The 14,891-nt window shown below is 31.3% G+C and overlaps 3 protein-coding genes across 3 annotated transcripts; 1 reads left to right on the forward strand and 2 right to left on the reverse strand.

Moving 5' to 3' along the window:
• Window positions 1-2: 2 nt before the first annotated feature.
• LOC134833026 (cytoplasmic FMR1-interacting protein) lies at window positions 3-13,199 on the forward strand. Its single transcript, XM_063847179.1, has 7 exons — window positions 3-73; window positions 377-598; window positions 663-1,907; window positions 3,554-4,920; window positions 10,388-10,508; window positions 11,152-11,874; window positions 12,765-13,199. Exons 2-7 carry the CDS (start codon window positions 389-391, stop codon window positions 12,960-12,962), a joined length of 3,864 nt encoding a protein of 1,287 aa, XP_063703249.1. The 5' UTR covers window positions 3-73; window positions 377-388; the 3' UTR covers window positions 12,963-13,199.
• LOC134835115 (uncharacterized) lies at window positions 6,398-6,983 on the reverse strand. Its single transcript, XM_063849979.1, has one exon. The coding sequence runs from the start codon at window positions 6,929-6,931 to the stop codon at window positions 6,557-6,559; it is 375 nt and encodes a 124-aa protein (XP_063706049.1). The 5' UTR covers window positions 6,932-6,983; the 3' UTR covers window positions 6,398-6,556.
• Window positions 9,313-9,871, reverse strand: LOC134835110 (uncharacterized). Its single transcript, XM_063849975.1, has one exon. It carries the CDS (start codon window positions 9,811-9,813, stop codon window positions 9,340-9,342), a length of 474 nt encoding a protein of 157 aa, XP_063706045.1. The 5' UTR covers window positions 9,814-9,871; the 3' UTR covers window positions 9,313-9,339.
• Window positions 13,200-14,891: the final 1,692 nt, after the last annotated feature.

The raw sequence follows: 14,891 nt of genomic DNA on the forward strand, positions 1-14,891 counted from the left end.
CCGAGTGAGTCATCCAATCTCAGTGTGGGTGGAGTCATCAGTGTTTTTTCGCTAAAATAATCTGTTAAAACAGGTAAAAAATTCTTAAAAATATCTCCAAAATTCACTTAAACCCGCATTTCACCTCGTTAACATGAAAAATCCGTAAAATTCGTGTTAGTTTTTGACAAAAATACAAAAAACGCAAGCGACAAAAATCAATTTACCTTTGTTTGTGTTGGTACGTGTCCAGATACGAGCCCGCAACTAACACAAAGGAACTTTATTTGTAAACACTACACTCGATGCCACAGATGTACGAAGCTTTTCCGTGATTGGCTGAAAATAATTCTGCAAATTTCATTGGTTTTTGACTAAAAAATTAACTTTTTTTCAGATTTTCGTGAAAATGGCACAAGAAAAGATCACTTTGTCGGATGCTTTGTCAAATGTCGAGGTACTGGACGAACTTCCGCTGCCCGATGAGCAACCTTGCATCGAAGCCCAGCCCTGCTCCGTCGTGTATCAAGCCAATTTCGACACAAATTTCGAAGACCGGAATGGTTTTGTAACGGGAATCGCTAAATATATCGAAGAAGCGACCACGCACGCGAATTTGGTAAGCTTCGTTGCGTCTTTCTGCTTTCTTGATTAACAAAACTGACGGTTTTTTGCATTTTTAGAACAAACTTCTCGATGAGGGACAAAAACATGCGGTTATGCTATATACCTGGAGGTGTTGTTCTCGCGCCATTCCCCAGCCAAAGTCCAATGAGCAGCCAAATCGCGTCGAAATCTACGAAAAAACCGTAGAAGTGCTCGCGCCCGAGGTCAACAAACTCCTGAATTTCATGTATTTCCAGCGAAAGGCCATCGAAGCGTTTTCCGGTGAGGTCAAACGTTTGTGTCACGTCGAAAAACGCAAAGATTTTGTCTCGGAGGCGTATTTGCTGACCCTGGGCAAGTTCATTAACATGTTCGCGGTACTGGATGAGCTGAAAAACATGAAATCCAGTGTGAAAAATGACTATTCGACGTATCGGAGAGCTGCCCAGTTCCTAAAAGTGATGAGCGACTCGCATACGTTGCAAGAATCGCAAAATTTATCCATGTTTTTGGCGACACAGAACAAAATTCGGGACACCGTGAAAGATACGCTCGAGAAAATTAATGGATACGAGGATTTATTGTGTGACGTCGTCAATATTTGCGTTCACATGTTCGAGACAAAGATGTATATGAGTCCGGAGGAGAAACATATGCTCGTGAAAGTCATGGGATTTGGGCTTTTTCTCATGGATTCCGATTTGTGCAACATCAACAAGTTGGATCAGAAGAAAAAAATTCGTCTCGATCGGATTGACAGAATTTTCAAGAATTTAGAGGTCGTTCCGTTATTTGGCGACATGCAAATCGCTCCCTTTAACTACATCAAACGCTCCAAACATTTCGATGCCAGTAAATGGCCTCTTTCGAGCAGCAACGCCATTTCGCCGCAAGCTGATCTGATGGTTCATTTGCCCCAGATTCGCGAAGATCACGTCAAATACATCTCGGAATTGTCGCGTTACAGCAACGAAGTGACCACGACGTACAAAGACACGGCAAGCGACGCGGAAAATCGAGCCACGGCGGATTTGGCGTTAAGAGGGCTGCAATTGTTGTCGGAATGGACGTCAGTTGTCACGGAGCTGTATTCGTGGAAATTGTTGCATCCGACAGATCATCATCAGAACAAGGAGTGTCCGCAAGAGGCGGAGGAATATGAGAGAGCGACGCGGTATAATTACTCGGATGATGAGAAATTTGCACTAATTGAGGTGATTGCGATGATTAAGGGACTGCAAGTGCTCATGGGACGCATTGAAACGGTGCTGAGTGAGGCGATTCGCAGGAATATTTATGCGGAGTTGCAGGATTTTGTTCAGGTGAGTGAGGGGAAATTTATTGAAAGAGTGGGGAAAATTATTTTGACAAGAGAAAAGTGATAGATTTTGACGAAAATTTAAATTTTTTAGATAAAATTTGGTTCAAAATGAACAATTTAATTTGAAAAAGACAAAAAATATATTTAAAATTGCTTAAAAATTAAAATTTTTCGAAAATTTTGACGTTTTAAAATATTTTTAAAGTAGAATAACTGACAGCTGTCAAAATTTTCGATAAAAATTCAATTTTTGAAGCATAAATGATGCTTGAATTGAATAATTTAACAAAAAAAGTCAAAATATTCGTAAAATTGCTGAAAAATTAGGAATTCAACCCATTTTAATGACAATTTTGAATTTTTTTTTCCTTAATTTTCAAGAAAAATTAATGACAGCTGTCAAAAATTTCCTTTGAAAGTCAATTCTGTTTAAAAGTTTGTTTAAAAATTATTTTTTTAGAATAATTTAATGATATTTAATGGCATTTTTAGATGATATTTCTATTTTGAACTCAAATTTTACTCAAAAATATAAAAATTGACAGCTGTCATAATTTCCTTTAAAAATTGAATTTTTGAGCCTTTTAGAAAACATGTTTAGTAAGTTTTTGTTAAAAATCTTTACTTGAAATTCCATTTTTCTTAGAAATTTAATTTACTTCAAAAAATTTTTGACATTTTTCGTGATATTGACAATGAGATTTTTGACAACTGTCAAAATTTTGTTTAAAAATTATTTTTTTTTTCATAAATGTAAAGGTATTTTCAGTAATTTTTAAATTTTTATGTGAAAATTATAAATTTGAACCAGTTTTAAATTTATTTTTGGTCAAAAAACAAAAGTTTATTTAAAAAATTGACAGCTGTCATAATTTTGACATTTAACATTTGACAGTTTTCGATAAAACATCAATTTTTGAGTTTAAATATGTCTCGAAACGAATATTTTTGACAAAAAATTAAACTTTTTGATTAAAAAAAGTATAAAAAAAAATTTTTTTTAGAGAAAATTGTGACATTTGATCATTTTGTGATGGTTAAAATAGTGACAGCTGTCAAATTTTTCTAAGAATTAAAACTTTTAGCAATTTTGAAGATATTTTTTTAGTTTAAAATCACATTTTGAGCTCAATTTTTGCCTAAAGATCAAACTTTTCCACAAAAAATTGACAATTTTCATATTTTGATTGTAATAAAAAAATGACAGCTGTCAAATTTTCGCTGAAAATTTAATTTTGAAGCAATTTAGAAGATTTTTTATCTGTTTTTAGTTAAAAATTCTCACAAAATTGAATTTTCAAAGAACTTCTTGAAATTTTTCATATTTTGTTGGCAAAAAAAAGTGACAGCTGTCAAAATTTTCTCAAGCAATCAAATTTTTTGACAATTCTTTAAAAAAAATTAATTGTGTCCGCAGCTTTAAGAAATTTATGTTGAAAATTGTTTTTTAAAAATCATTTTTGCCTAAAATTCCAAAATTTTTAAAACTTGTCATCTTTTTGATCAAAAAATAGGTAAAAAAAAATTTTTTTGCTTAAAATTCAAATTTTAATGACTTTTAAAGAATTTTTTTGTCAAAATAATTTTCCAAACTTTAAATTTTTCTTTTTTCAAAAATTTAATAAAATTTTCTATTATTTCCCGTAGGTAACTCTCCGCGAACCCCTCCGCAAAGCAGTAAAAAACAAAAAAGACCTCATCCGGAGCATCATCACCTCCGTACGTGAAACTGCTGCTGACTGGCATCGCTTAGCCGAAGCCCAAAACGATCCCGCCTTAAAGGGCAAAAAAGATCCCGACGGCGGCTTTCACGTAAACGTCCCGCGTTTAAATGTCGGTCCTTCTTCCACGCAACTCTACATGGTCCGAACGATGCTCGAGAGTCTCATCGCGGACAAATCTGGCGGCAAACGAACTCTCCGCAAAGACATTGACGGCGCTTGTCTCGTTCTCATCGATCAATTCCACAAAACGAGCTTTTATTGGCCGTTTTTGTTGAGTTTCAGCGAAACGTTGCAAAAATGCTGCGATTTGTCGCAATTGTGGTACCGGGAATTTTATTTGGAAATGACAATGGGTCGCAAAGTGAACAAATGCACGGTTCGGCATCAGCACAACGAAGAGTGTAACGACTTGATAACGATGGAAAAACGGATTCAGTTCCCCATTGAGATGTCGATGCCGTGGATTTTGACGGACCATATTTTGCGCACGAAGGAACCGTCGATGATGGAGTACGTTTTGTACCCCCTGGACTTGTACAACGACTCGGCTTTGTATGCCTTGACGATTTTCCGCAAACAATTTTTGTATGACGAAGTCGAAGCTGAGGTCAATTTGTGCTTCGATCAGTTCGTCTATAAACTCAGCGAACAAGTTTTCGCTTATTACAAACAACTTGCCGGAAGTATTTGTCTCGATAAAAGATTCCGTGTCGAATGCGAGGTACTTGGCTTCAATTTCCAAGTTTACCCAAAAACGAACCGTTACGAGACTTTGTTGAAACAACGCCATGTCCAACTTCTCGGACGTTCCATTGACTTGAATAAACTCATCACGCAACGCATAAACGCCAATATGCAAAACAGCTTGGAATTGGCAATCAGTCGTTTTGAAGCCTCCGATTTGACGGGCGTCGTCGAACTCGAAGCCCTGCTAAATGTCAATCGATTGTGTCACAAGCTCCTGTCGCAACACTTGGCTCTCGATGACTTTGAAACGATGTTGAAGGAAGCGAATCATAATGTTCTTGCTCCGTACGGGAGAATCACGTTGCACGTCTTTGTCGAATTGAATTACGATTTCTTGTCGAATTTCTGCTATAATGCGGCGACAAATCGGTTTGTACGCGGGAAATATAGTTTACTGCCGAATCAACAGCCGTTGAGGGAAAAACCACCACAAATGGCACATCATTATTTGTGGGGTTCGAAACAATTGAATATGGCATTTTCGACGCAATTTGGACAGTTTACTGGGTTTATTGGACCTCCGCATTTTCATTCGATTTGCAGGTGAGTCAATTTTTTAAAAAGTATTTTAAAGAAAAAATTGATTTTTTGGAGAAATTGACGTCTGTCTGTTTAAAGAAAAAATTCAAATTGTGCACTGGGATAAAAATTTTAAATGTGCGCTGGGTCAAGTCACGTGGTTAAATTTTTACGAAATTTCCATTGGGATGAAAATTTTAAAATGTGACTCGGAATGGAGCGTCAAATAGTCTCTTACAGTTTTTCTAATTTTGAGAAATTTTTTAAAATACGCATTGGGTCAAAAATTATTTTGCAACTTAAATTTCTTTACGCTAAATTAAACAATTGAATTTATCAAAATCAGCTCTCAGATAATTTTTAAAAATCTTTTTAAATTGAAAATGTGCACTGGGATTAAAAGTTGAAATGTGCGCTGGGATAAGTCACGTGGTTTAAATTTTTTGAAATATCCATTGGGGTGAAATTTTAAAATGTGACTCGGAATGGATACCCTAAAAGTGTTCTAAAGCCTTAACTATTGAGAGAAATATGTTAAAATAGATAATTGTCTCGAATAAATGTAAAATTTTAATATAAAATGCAAAAATTTTAAATTACACATTTAACACTTTGTTTTAACACTGGGTCAAAAATTATTTTGCAACTTAAATTTCTTTACGCTAAAGTAAAATTCCAAAATATCCTTAGGATCAAAGTTTATAAAGATTTGCTACGTTGAATTTATCAAAATCAGCTCTGAAATAATTTTTTAAAATCTTTTTAAATTGAAAATGTGCACTGGGTTAAGTCAAATAGTGAAAATTTTTAAAAATATCAATTGGGATGAAAATTTAAAAAGTTTGAACAACTACAAAAAACGTAAAATTTGTTTTTTGAGTTTAATTTATGTCAATTGGTTAGAATAATTAATTTCGAATTATTAAGAATGCTCACTGGGACAAAAGCAAAAAATGCGCAATGGAATTAAAATTCAAAAAGGTTGAAAATCTTGAATTGTGTTTTGGGAGAAAAGTCAATTTATTCAGTCAAAATTATGTAAATTAATTAAAATATTAAAATGGTTGAAAATTTTAAATTTTTTAAAATGCTCACTGGGATAAAAGTAAAAATTGCTCATTGGGAAAAATCAATTGGTTAAAAATTTTGAATATTTTTAAAAGTTAACTGGAACAAAAGCATTGGGATAAAAATTTGAGTTGTTATTTTGAAATGCGCATGAGGAGGAAATGTAAAATGTTTACTGGGTTAAGTCACGTGGTTTAATTTTAAAAACGCGATATTATCAATAGTCGATATCCTAATGAAAACTTTTTACCTTTTTATTAAACTACCTTCAACTCACATGAAAATGACTCATTTTTACGGCTTGGAAACACTTGACGACTCTTTTGTTTGCTCTGACTCGTAAATACGAGGAATTAATGATCGATTATATAACGACAAAATGTCTCGCGACTACGTTATGACATCACAAAATTCGTGTGTTGCCCCTTTTTATGCATTCCTCCTCCTTCATCAATATTCATAAATCGAATCTAGATTCAACCAGAACAGAAGCAAAAATCTTTTGTAAATAAATAATTATTAACGCGACTCTCTTGTCTTTTTTTTTGTTTCTGTATTTTATTGATAAGAACGATAAGGAAGCGAAACATTTTCAACCAGCGAATGGCGATCTACCGGATGCGTGAGAGCCAAATTGCATGGTAGAAGCTCCAGTATCCAAGCTCTGTAAGTTGTCGCCATTCAAAATGGGGAACGGAGATTGTCGTTGTGCTTCCAAGGCTTTTGCGTTGATGTACCAAAACGGTTGATTCTCTCGTGGCATGAGCGCGATACGGTCGACTAAGCCACGATCGCCATGAGCATTTACGGGAATGGGATCCGTGCTATCGGAAACCCGCATTTCTGGTTGACGGTAACGATCTTTGTAGCCTTGAGAACGGGAGCCCGCATAGGAACCGCGTTGCGCGAAAATTAAGGGCACGCCAATGACGAGAAGAAGCGAGATAAAGACGAGTTTTGTTTGCATTTTTTTTTTGTTGAGAGAGATCGAATGGTTTTTTGAAGTGTTTCGGTCGAAAGTCAACTTTGAACTGAACATATTTTTTCGTAATCAATTTTTTGTTTTGTTTTCGAAAATGAAAAAAATAATAATTGCTTTTTAATGAGTTTTGTTAATTGTCGTTATGTTCGAAAATAATTTCGAATTTTCGAAACTTATTCAAATTTTCGAAAATTTTTTCGAAATTTATTCAAATTTTCGAAAATTGTTTCGAAATTTATTCAAATTTTCGAAAATTGTCTCGAGTTTTATTCAAATTTATTCTAATTCAAAATTTTATTTTAAATTTTATTCTAATTTATCACAATTTTTCGAAAAATTTTATTTTAATTTGATTATTTTCGAAAATATTTCTATTAGATTTTTTAAATTTTCGAAAATCGATCATAATTTTTTTCATAATTTTAAAATTCAAAACAATTTTTTACCGCGCATTTTTTTTAATAAATTTTTTAACAAAAATTTTTTTTTCAAGAGCGACTTTGTACATGATCATTGAAACGAGTCATTAACGAGAGAATAATTGTGGTTTTTTGACGACGTCACTAATTTGTATATGTTTCATTGTCACCACATTCATTCATCAAGTCTCTGGAATAGACATGGAATTCCCGTTACAAAAAAATGTCGTTAAATTTTATTCTTTTCCATGAATATAAAAAAAATTGTTTGTCACTTCCTAATACAGTCTATTACTACTCGATACTGGAACTCCCACAACAACTTTAAATGGACCAAACCGTTGTTGCCCATCGTTCGTTGGTGACGCACTCGATGACGACCCAAATCTGTTCGAAAGCTGCGTCTGAGAACTTGCACTCGCTTGAGAACTTGCTTGAGAATTGAAACTGTTTCCGCTTCCAGCAAATGGAGATCTTCCGGCAGCTTGAGGTTGTTGTGAAATTGGTTGAGGTCGATTCCTTTGCGCTTCCAAAAGTTGATAATTCAGGAACCAAAAAGGTTGCTTTTCCCGCGGAAGGGATGCCAAATAATTAACGAGATAGATGTCGTTGTTGGCATTCACCGGCACTCGTCCATTTGGGGTATTAACAACTTGTGGTTGCGAATCGAAACGATTGTTAATTGTGTCTTCAATTTTCGGCACAAATCTGTCTTTGTAGCCTTGGGAACGGGAACCGGCATAAAATCCTCGCTGAGCAAAAACTGAAGAAGAGGCAAAAATGACAAAAACAAGAAATGTTTGTTTATTCATATTTTTTGTTTGTTTTTGCGAATTATTTCGGCTTGACTAATCGTCGTGAAATTCTAACAGAGACTGACTTGATGTTTTGTCTATTTATTGTGCATCAACCGGATTGAAATGAACTTCTAATGAACAAAAACTGGAAGAATGTTCATGAGAACGTTGATAATGTACGACGGTAAGTCATAAGGTCATAACGTCATTTATTTTTATTTTTGAAATTTTGATACTAAGGGGAACTTTTGGGATAGATGACGAAGACCAGAATTTGTCGAAAGAAAGTTTAAGGAACCTCTGAACATTACTATAACTAAAAATGATGATTACCATGGTTGGAGTATAAAAGGAAGTTGAAACATTTAATAGTTATTCAGTTAATAAGATATATTTCATACACAATTAAGGAGTCCAAAGGAGCTCTTATGACACTAAGTTTTAAGTATTTGAAGTTTTTCATTTAACAGCAGTAGAATAAAAATAAAACGACTTCACAGAGAACATGGAGGAAGAAAGACAAAAAAGGAGGTTGTCTGAGATGAATTTTTCTTAAATTCTTACTTCTTAAAAATAATTACTGAAAAAAGCCAAAATGAAGAATATATTCTCCGCGAAGGAATCAATAAGGTGATAAATTAATTCATGATTTTCTCTTATGAAGAACATAAATATGGAAATACGTAGAACCAAATTCGGTTGAAAGATCAACCCATACAAAAGATTTGAAAGAAATATGGAACAAAACAGTAAAGAATTTTTTGCTTTTAACCTCGAATGTCCTGAACTTTGAGTAAACTAAAGTTCTTCAACACGACAACTGAGAAATTTGAGATTTTTAGAGCTTGATTTCTATCAACATAAGTTTGCTGTATTAGAGGCCTTTAGAAAAGATAAAGGCAACTGAGACCTTTGAGATCGGAAATCAGATCGGTGAATAAGATAACGACAAATCGTAGACCATTTTTGCTCAACATGAGAACAATCTTAAATTTTTCGATGAGAAAGACTTAAAGTAAACTCAAAAGGGAGCACAAAAGATCCATTTGGCGTCAAAGTGCAGGAGATGGAGCAAAAGCAACCCATAAAAGATAAAACTACTTAAGTGATTTCAAATAAAATTTAAAATAAGAAAGTCTTTAATCTCTACCAAAAAATTAAACTTAAAACTACGGCCTTAAAAAATATTTCCGGGCACTCCTTGCACGATTGGATACGGTGAATTAACAAAAGGCTGTGACGACGGCGCTCCAAATCGATTGTCAAGGGCATTATTTGAAGGTGCTTGCAAATTATTTTGCATTTGTCCAGCAGGCAAGGCAGGGAATGCCTGTCCTCGTTGCGCTTCCAATTGCTGATAGTTCAAGAACCAGAAAGGTTGATGTTCCCGCGGTAATTGACTCAAACGATCGAATAGTTGTTGATCACCATGAGCATTCACAGGCAAAGCGGGACGAGCTGGAGCTGGATTCGTACCTTGAGCTGCAACGGGCTGTGATGCTTGAAATCTATCCCCGATCGCTTGTTGACCTGCCACAAAACGATCTTTGTAACCTGTGCCAGCAGAGCCTCCATAAAAACCTCGTTGCGCGACAATTTGGTCAGCAAAACAAGCAAAAATTGTTACAGCGATGAGAATTTTTGCAAACATTTTTAATTGAAAAAAAAAACAAGTTTTATTTTCTGGATAGATCTGGATGTAAAAAGCGAAAAATGTAAACTGATGCAACTATTATTCGATTAACGTCTTATATACCACCGAAGAGAAAAAATGATTGCAGTTGACAAACAAAGACCGGTCAAAACAAGCAAAGCAAGGCAAAGCAAAAACAACTTCCAATGCGTACTTTATTCTCTCCCTCTCTCGTTCGTACTCCAATCGATTCATTTTTATGTTTTCTCTCTATTTCTCGTATACTTTGGCTTAAAATAAATGAATGAATGTTGGGAATTTCCGACGCGTAAAGCTGAATAAACAGAAGATGCTTTTGTTGCATTAACGACCTTGATCTTGCAGTTTCTTCTAGTTGTTGCGATTCAATTCGAATGGAATGTAATAGAAGAGTTTCAATTACGCAAATGACTCACTTTCGTCTATCGTCTTACGAAATCGAGTCGCATTTCAATTTCTATGTCAACGAACTTCCAATGACGTCAATTTTTTCATGGAAAATTTTTTGTTTTATTAACGTTTTGTTAATTTTTTTATGCTTTTTTATTTGTAGATTGTTGGGATATCAAGGTATTGCTGTCGTCATGGAAATTATCATGAAAGACATTGTGAAACCGCTAATTCAAGGAAATTTGTTGCAATTTACGAGAACTTTGATGTCGGCGATGCCGAAGGTGAGAATAATCAAAAAAATTTTTTTTAATCAAAAAAAGTTTCAATTAATTCTTTTTTCATATAAAAAATCGAAAATTTTAATTAAAATTAAAAAAAAATTAAAAATTTTTAAAGAAAATTATTTAAAAAAGCTAATTTTTTGGAAAAAAAATAATTTCGTATCAAACTTTGGACTGAAATTTTATATTTAATGAATAATTTTTTTTTTACTAATTTTGAATAATTTTCTAAAATTTCTAAATTACTTTTTTTTCGTAGAAACATTATAGAATTTTCTTAAAAATTAAAGAAATTAAAAAAAATAGTACGAAAAGAAAAAAGAACCTCAAAATTAAAAAAAAAAAATTCTTCTGAATTTTTTGTCATAAACTATTCAATAATTTTTTTTGTGTTCTTTTCTTTTTTAATAAAATTTTGTAATTTTTTTTTCAATTTTTTTTTATCGAATTTCTTTATTTTTTACAAGATTTTATTGAAAAAAATATTTTTTAATTGGAAAATATTTAAAAAAAAAAAATTTAAGATTTTATGAAATTTGTTCAATTTTTGTCAAAATAGCAAAAAAAATGTAAAAAAATTTAAATTTTTAAGTAAAAATTTATAAATTTTCAATCAAAAATTAATTTAAATTTTTTTTTCCAGCAATGCAAATTACCGCGCTGCGATTACGGATCACCAGGCGTCCTCAGCTACTATCAGGCCCATTTGGTTGACATCGTTCAATATCCCGACGCCAAAACGGAACTCTTCCAGCTCTTCCGTGAAATGGGAAATTCCATTTTGTTCTGTTTGCTGATCGAACAAGCGTTGTCGCAAGAAGAAGTTTGCGATCTTTTGCACGCGGCTCCCTTCCAGAACATTCTGCCTCGCCCTTACTGCAAAGAAGGCGAAAAGCCGGAACAAAAGCAAAAAAGACTCGAAGCTAAATACGCCTCCTTGCAAATTGTCTCGAACATCGAGAAGCTCGGAACGACAAAACAAGCCTTGATCGCAAGGGAAGGCGATTTATTGACTCGTGAACGTTTGTGTTGCGGCTTGAGTATTTTCGAGGTGATTTTGGGCAGGATTAAAATGTGTTTGGACGATCCAATTTGGGCAGGACCGCCGCCAGTGAACGGAGTTATGCATATTGATGAGTGCTCGGAATTCCATCGATTGTGGTCCGCGTTGCAATTTGTCTATTGCATTCCAGTGGGAAATAACGAATATACGCCGGAAGAGTTGTTTGGCGAGGGATTGCATTGGGCTGGATGCACGATGATCGTTTTGCTCAATCAACAGAGGAAATTCGAGGCACTCGATTTTTGCTATCACATTCTTAGGGTGCAACGTGTGGATGGAAAGGATGATACTGTGAAGGGAATTGTGAGTAAAAAATTATTTTTTAATGATTTTTATTTATTTAAAATTTTAATTTAATTTTTAATTAAATAAAATTAATTAAAATTTATTTTTAATTAGATTTATTTAATAAAATTATAATTTAATTAATTTTTTAAAAGTATTAATTGAATAATAATTTAATAATTAAAATAATATTTTAAAATAAATTTAAAAATAATTTTTTATTAATTTAATTTGTTTAGTTAAATTATTTTTAAAATAAAAATAATTAATTAAATAAAATTAATGGAAATCTTAATGAAATTAAATAAATTAGTTAAATTATATTTTATTTTTAATAAAAATTATTTTATTATCATTTTTTTTTAATTCAATATTTTTTTAAATAGTCAAATAAATTATTTTAATGTTTTTATTTCAAAAATACATAAAATAAATTTTATTAAAATTATTATTAATTAAATTAAATTTATTTTTTTATTTATTAATCAAAATTTTACTTGATTAATTTTTTAAAAATAATTTTAAAATATTTTTTTAAATAAATTAATTAATTAAATAAATTAAAAATTAAATTTTATATTAATTAAAAATTATTTTTAATTAATTTTATTTTTAAAACCTAATGAATTTAAGTAAAATTTTATATTTTAATTAATTTTTATTTTTTAAATAAATTTTAATTTTTTCTCTAATTTAATTTTATTTTTATTTAATTTAATTATTTTAATTAAATTAAATTCTATTTTTATTAAAAATTGCTTTTAATTAATTTGTTATTTATACAATTAAATAAATTTAATGTAGAGTTTATATACCTATATATTTAATTAATTTTAATATTTTTAATAAATTAATTTTTTTTTAATTTTAAAAATTAAATTTAAACTATTTTTTTAAATTTTTTTTAGAACCTCAAACGTATGGTCGACCGAATTCGCCGCTTCCAAGTACTGAACTCGCAAATCTTCGCAATTTTGAACAAATATTTGAAGAGTGGCGAAGCAGAAGGCTCGAATGTGGAACACGTGAGATGTTTCCCGCCGCCGCCTCATCCAACACAAATCCCATCGCACTATCACGACCCCAATAAACTACGAAATATGTAAACGGAGGACTTTTTATAAGAAAAAAATTATCATTTATAAGCTAAAAAATCATAAAAAAATAATATTTATTATTATAATTACAATAATATAACAATATTTACGATTTAATCAAATATTAATTAATTAAAAAAAAATAAATAAAAAAATATTTTAGGAGATTAGTTGCTTAGCTTCTATTATCGTACAATTTATTATTATTACTCATTAACTAAAAATAATAATCTAGCATGATATTAATCCAATAAAAAAATAAATAAAGTTATTATTACAAAATAAAGACAAAAGTCGACGTCATTTTAATTTAGTCGCGTACAAAAAAATGAAGAATTTTTAAATTACTCCTCGAGTAATTTTAATGCGAAATCAACCACTAATTTCATTTCTCTTCGTTAGATGTGAAACTTGTCAATTGTCTTGTTTTTTTTTCGCATGTTCTGTCGCAGATAATTGTGTCCCTGTGGTTGCCGAGAAGAGAGTTGCAAAGAAGAGAAAAAGCAAAATCTTGAGAAATTCTTTGAGGAATAATTTTATTGATCAATGAAAAATTACGTAATGGCACACACTTAAAGGAATTTGACCGCAAAATGTAAAGTCAATGATATCATTAGCGGAGGCAGTAACTCGAGTCAAAAGTAAATTGCAACGTCAATTGAGTGGTTTGCGAAAGTGCAGAGGTACATGAACGATGAAAAAAAGTTCTGCCAGAGAAAGAAAGTGTTTCCGGGTGAGGAGAAAATTGCATAGAAAGTGTAGTTTTTTGCATTTTATGGGGTTTTAGGCTGTTTTCGGTATTTTTAGTGATATTTTTAGGCTCGAAGTGAGTTTTTTGTCTGCCATTTCATCTTTTTGTTCTAATGGTATCCAAAATTTCTTGCTGAGGGTGATCTTCAGTTCAATTAATGACAATTTTTGGCTCAAAAGTTGATTTTTCGCCATTTGAGAGATTTACAAAGCTTTTGAAGAAATTTTTTGCTCTCCCGTTAAAAAAATTTTCGTTAAATAAATGTTTTAACTCTGTTTGTTAACAGAAATTAATGTCAAGAACATTTTTAAATCGTTTTTTACCAATTTTTATCCTGAAAAAAATATTTTTAACCATTTGAGTGACAAATTTTTGCTTTATGAGCCAATTTCTTACCCATTCAGTATCGAAAATATGATTTTGAAGTCAATTTTTGTCCTTTAACTCCTTTAACTCTTTACTCTAACTTTATTTTTTGAGTTTTTTTATAAAAAAAAATTTTGGAACATTTTTTAAAAATCATTTTAGGCCGCTCCAAATTTATTTCGAACTTTTTGTCCCAAAAAATAAAAAAAAAATTTTGAAATTCTTTTTCATACAAAATGATAAAATTTTATAAAAATAACTTCTTGTTAATAATGAAATTGAAAAATTTTCTTTTTTGAAAAAAATTTTAAAAAAAAGTTTTTCAATTTTTTGACAAAAAAAATTTTTAACCATTTGAAAATTAAAAAAATTTTTTTATAAATCTCAATGAAATTTTTTCCAAAAAATATGAAAATAGACCAAAAATTTTAATTTTTAATTTTATGAAATTTTTGAACTTGAAAGCCTTTTTTTGACCAAAACATTTTTTTTAAATATTTTGCCCCATCGGATTTTTTGTCCCCCCCATTTTGAAAAAAAGTTTTTGGGACAAAAAGTTCAAAAAAAAAATTGGAGCGGCCTTATTAACAAAAAGCCTTTTTAAGAAGGTTTGCAGTTTTTGGCTTAAGAATTTAATTTTTTTCTGTTTAGGGATAAAAAAAATTTTGAAGACAAATTATGGGTTAAAAGTTATTTTTAACTTTTTTCAAAAAATTATTTTAATTTTAGAGCATTTTAAGGCTTCTGATACTTTTTTTTGTTTTAAAAGCTAATATTCAATCCTCGAAATGACAAAATTTTGCTTTTTGAGTTATTTTTAG

Source organism: Culicoides brevitarsis, chromosome 3 (genome assembly GCF_036172545.1).
Source record: "Culicoides brevitarsis isolate CSIRO-B50_1 chromosome 3, AGI_CSIRO_Cbre_v1, whole genome shotgun sequence".
Taxonomy (NCBI): domain Eukaryota; kingdom Metazoa; phylum Arthropoda; class Insecta; order Diptera; family Ceratopogonidae; genus Culicoides; species Culicoides brevitarsis.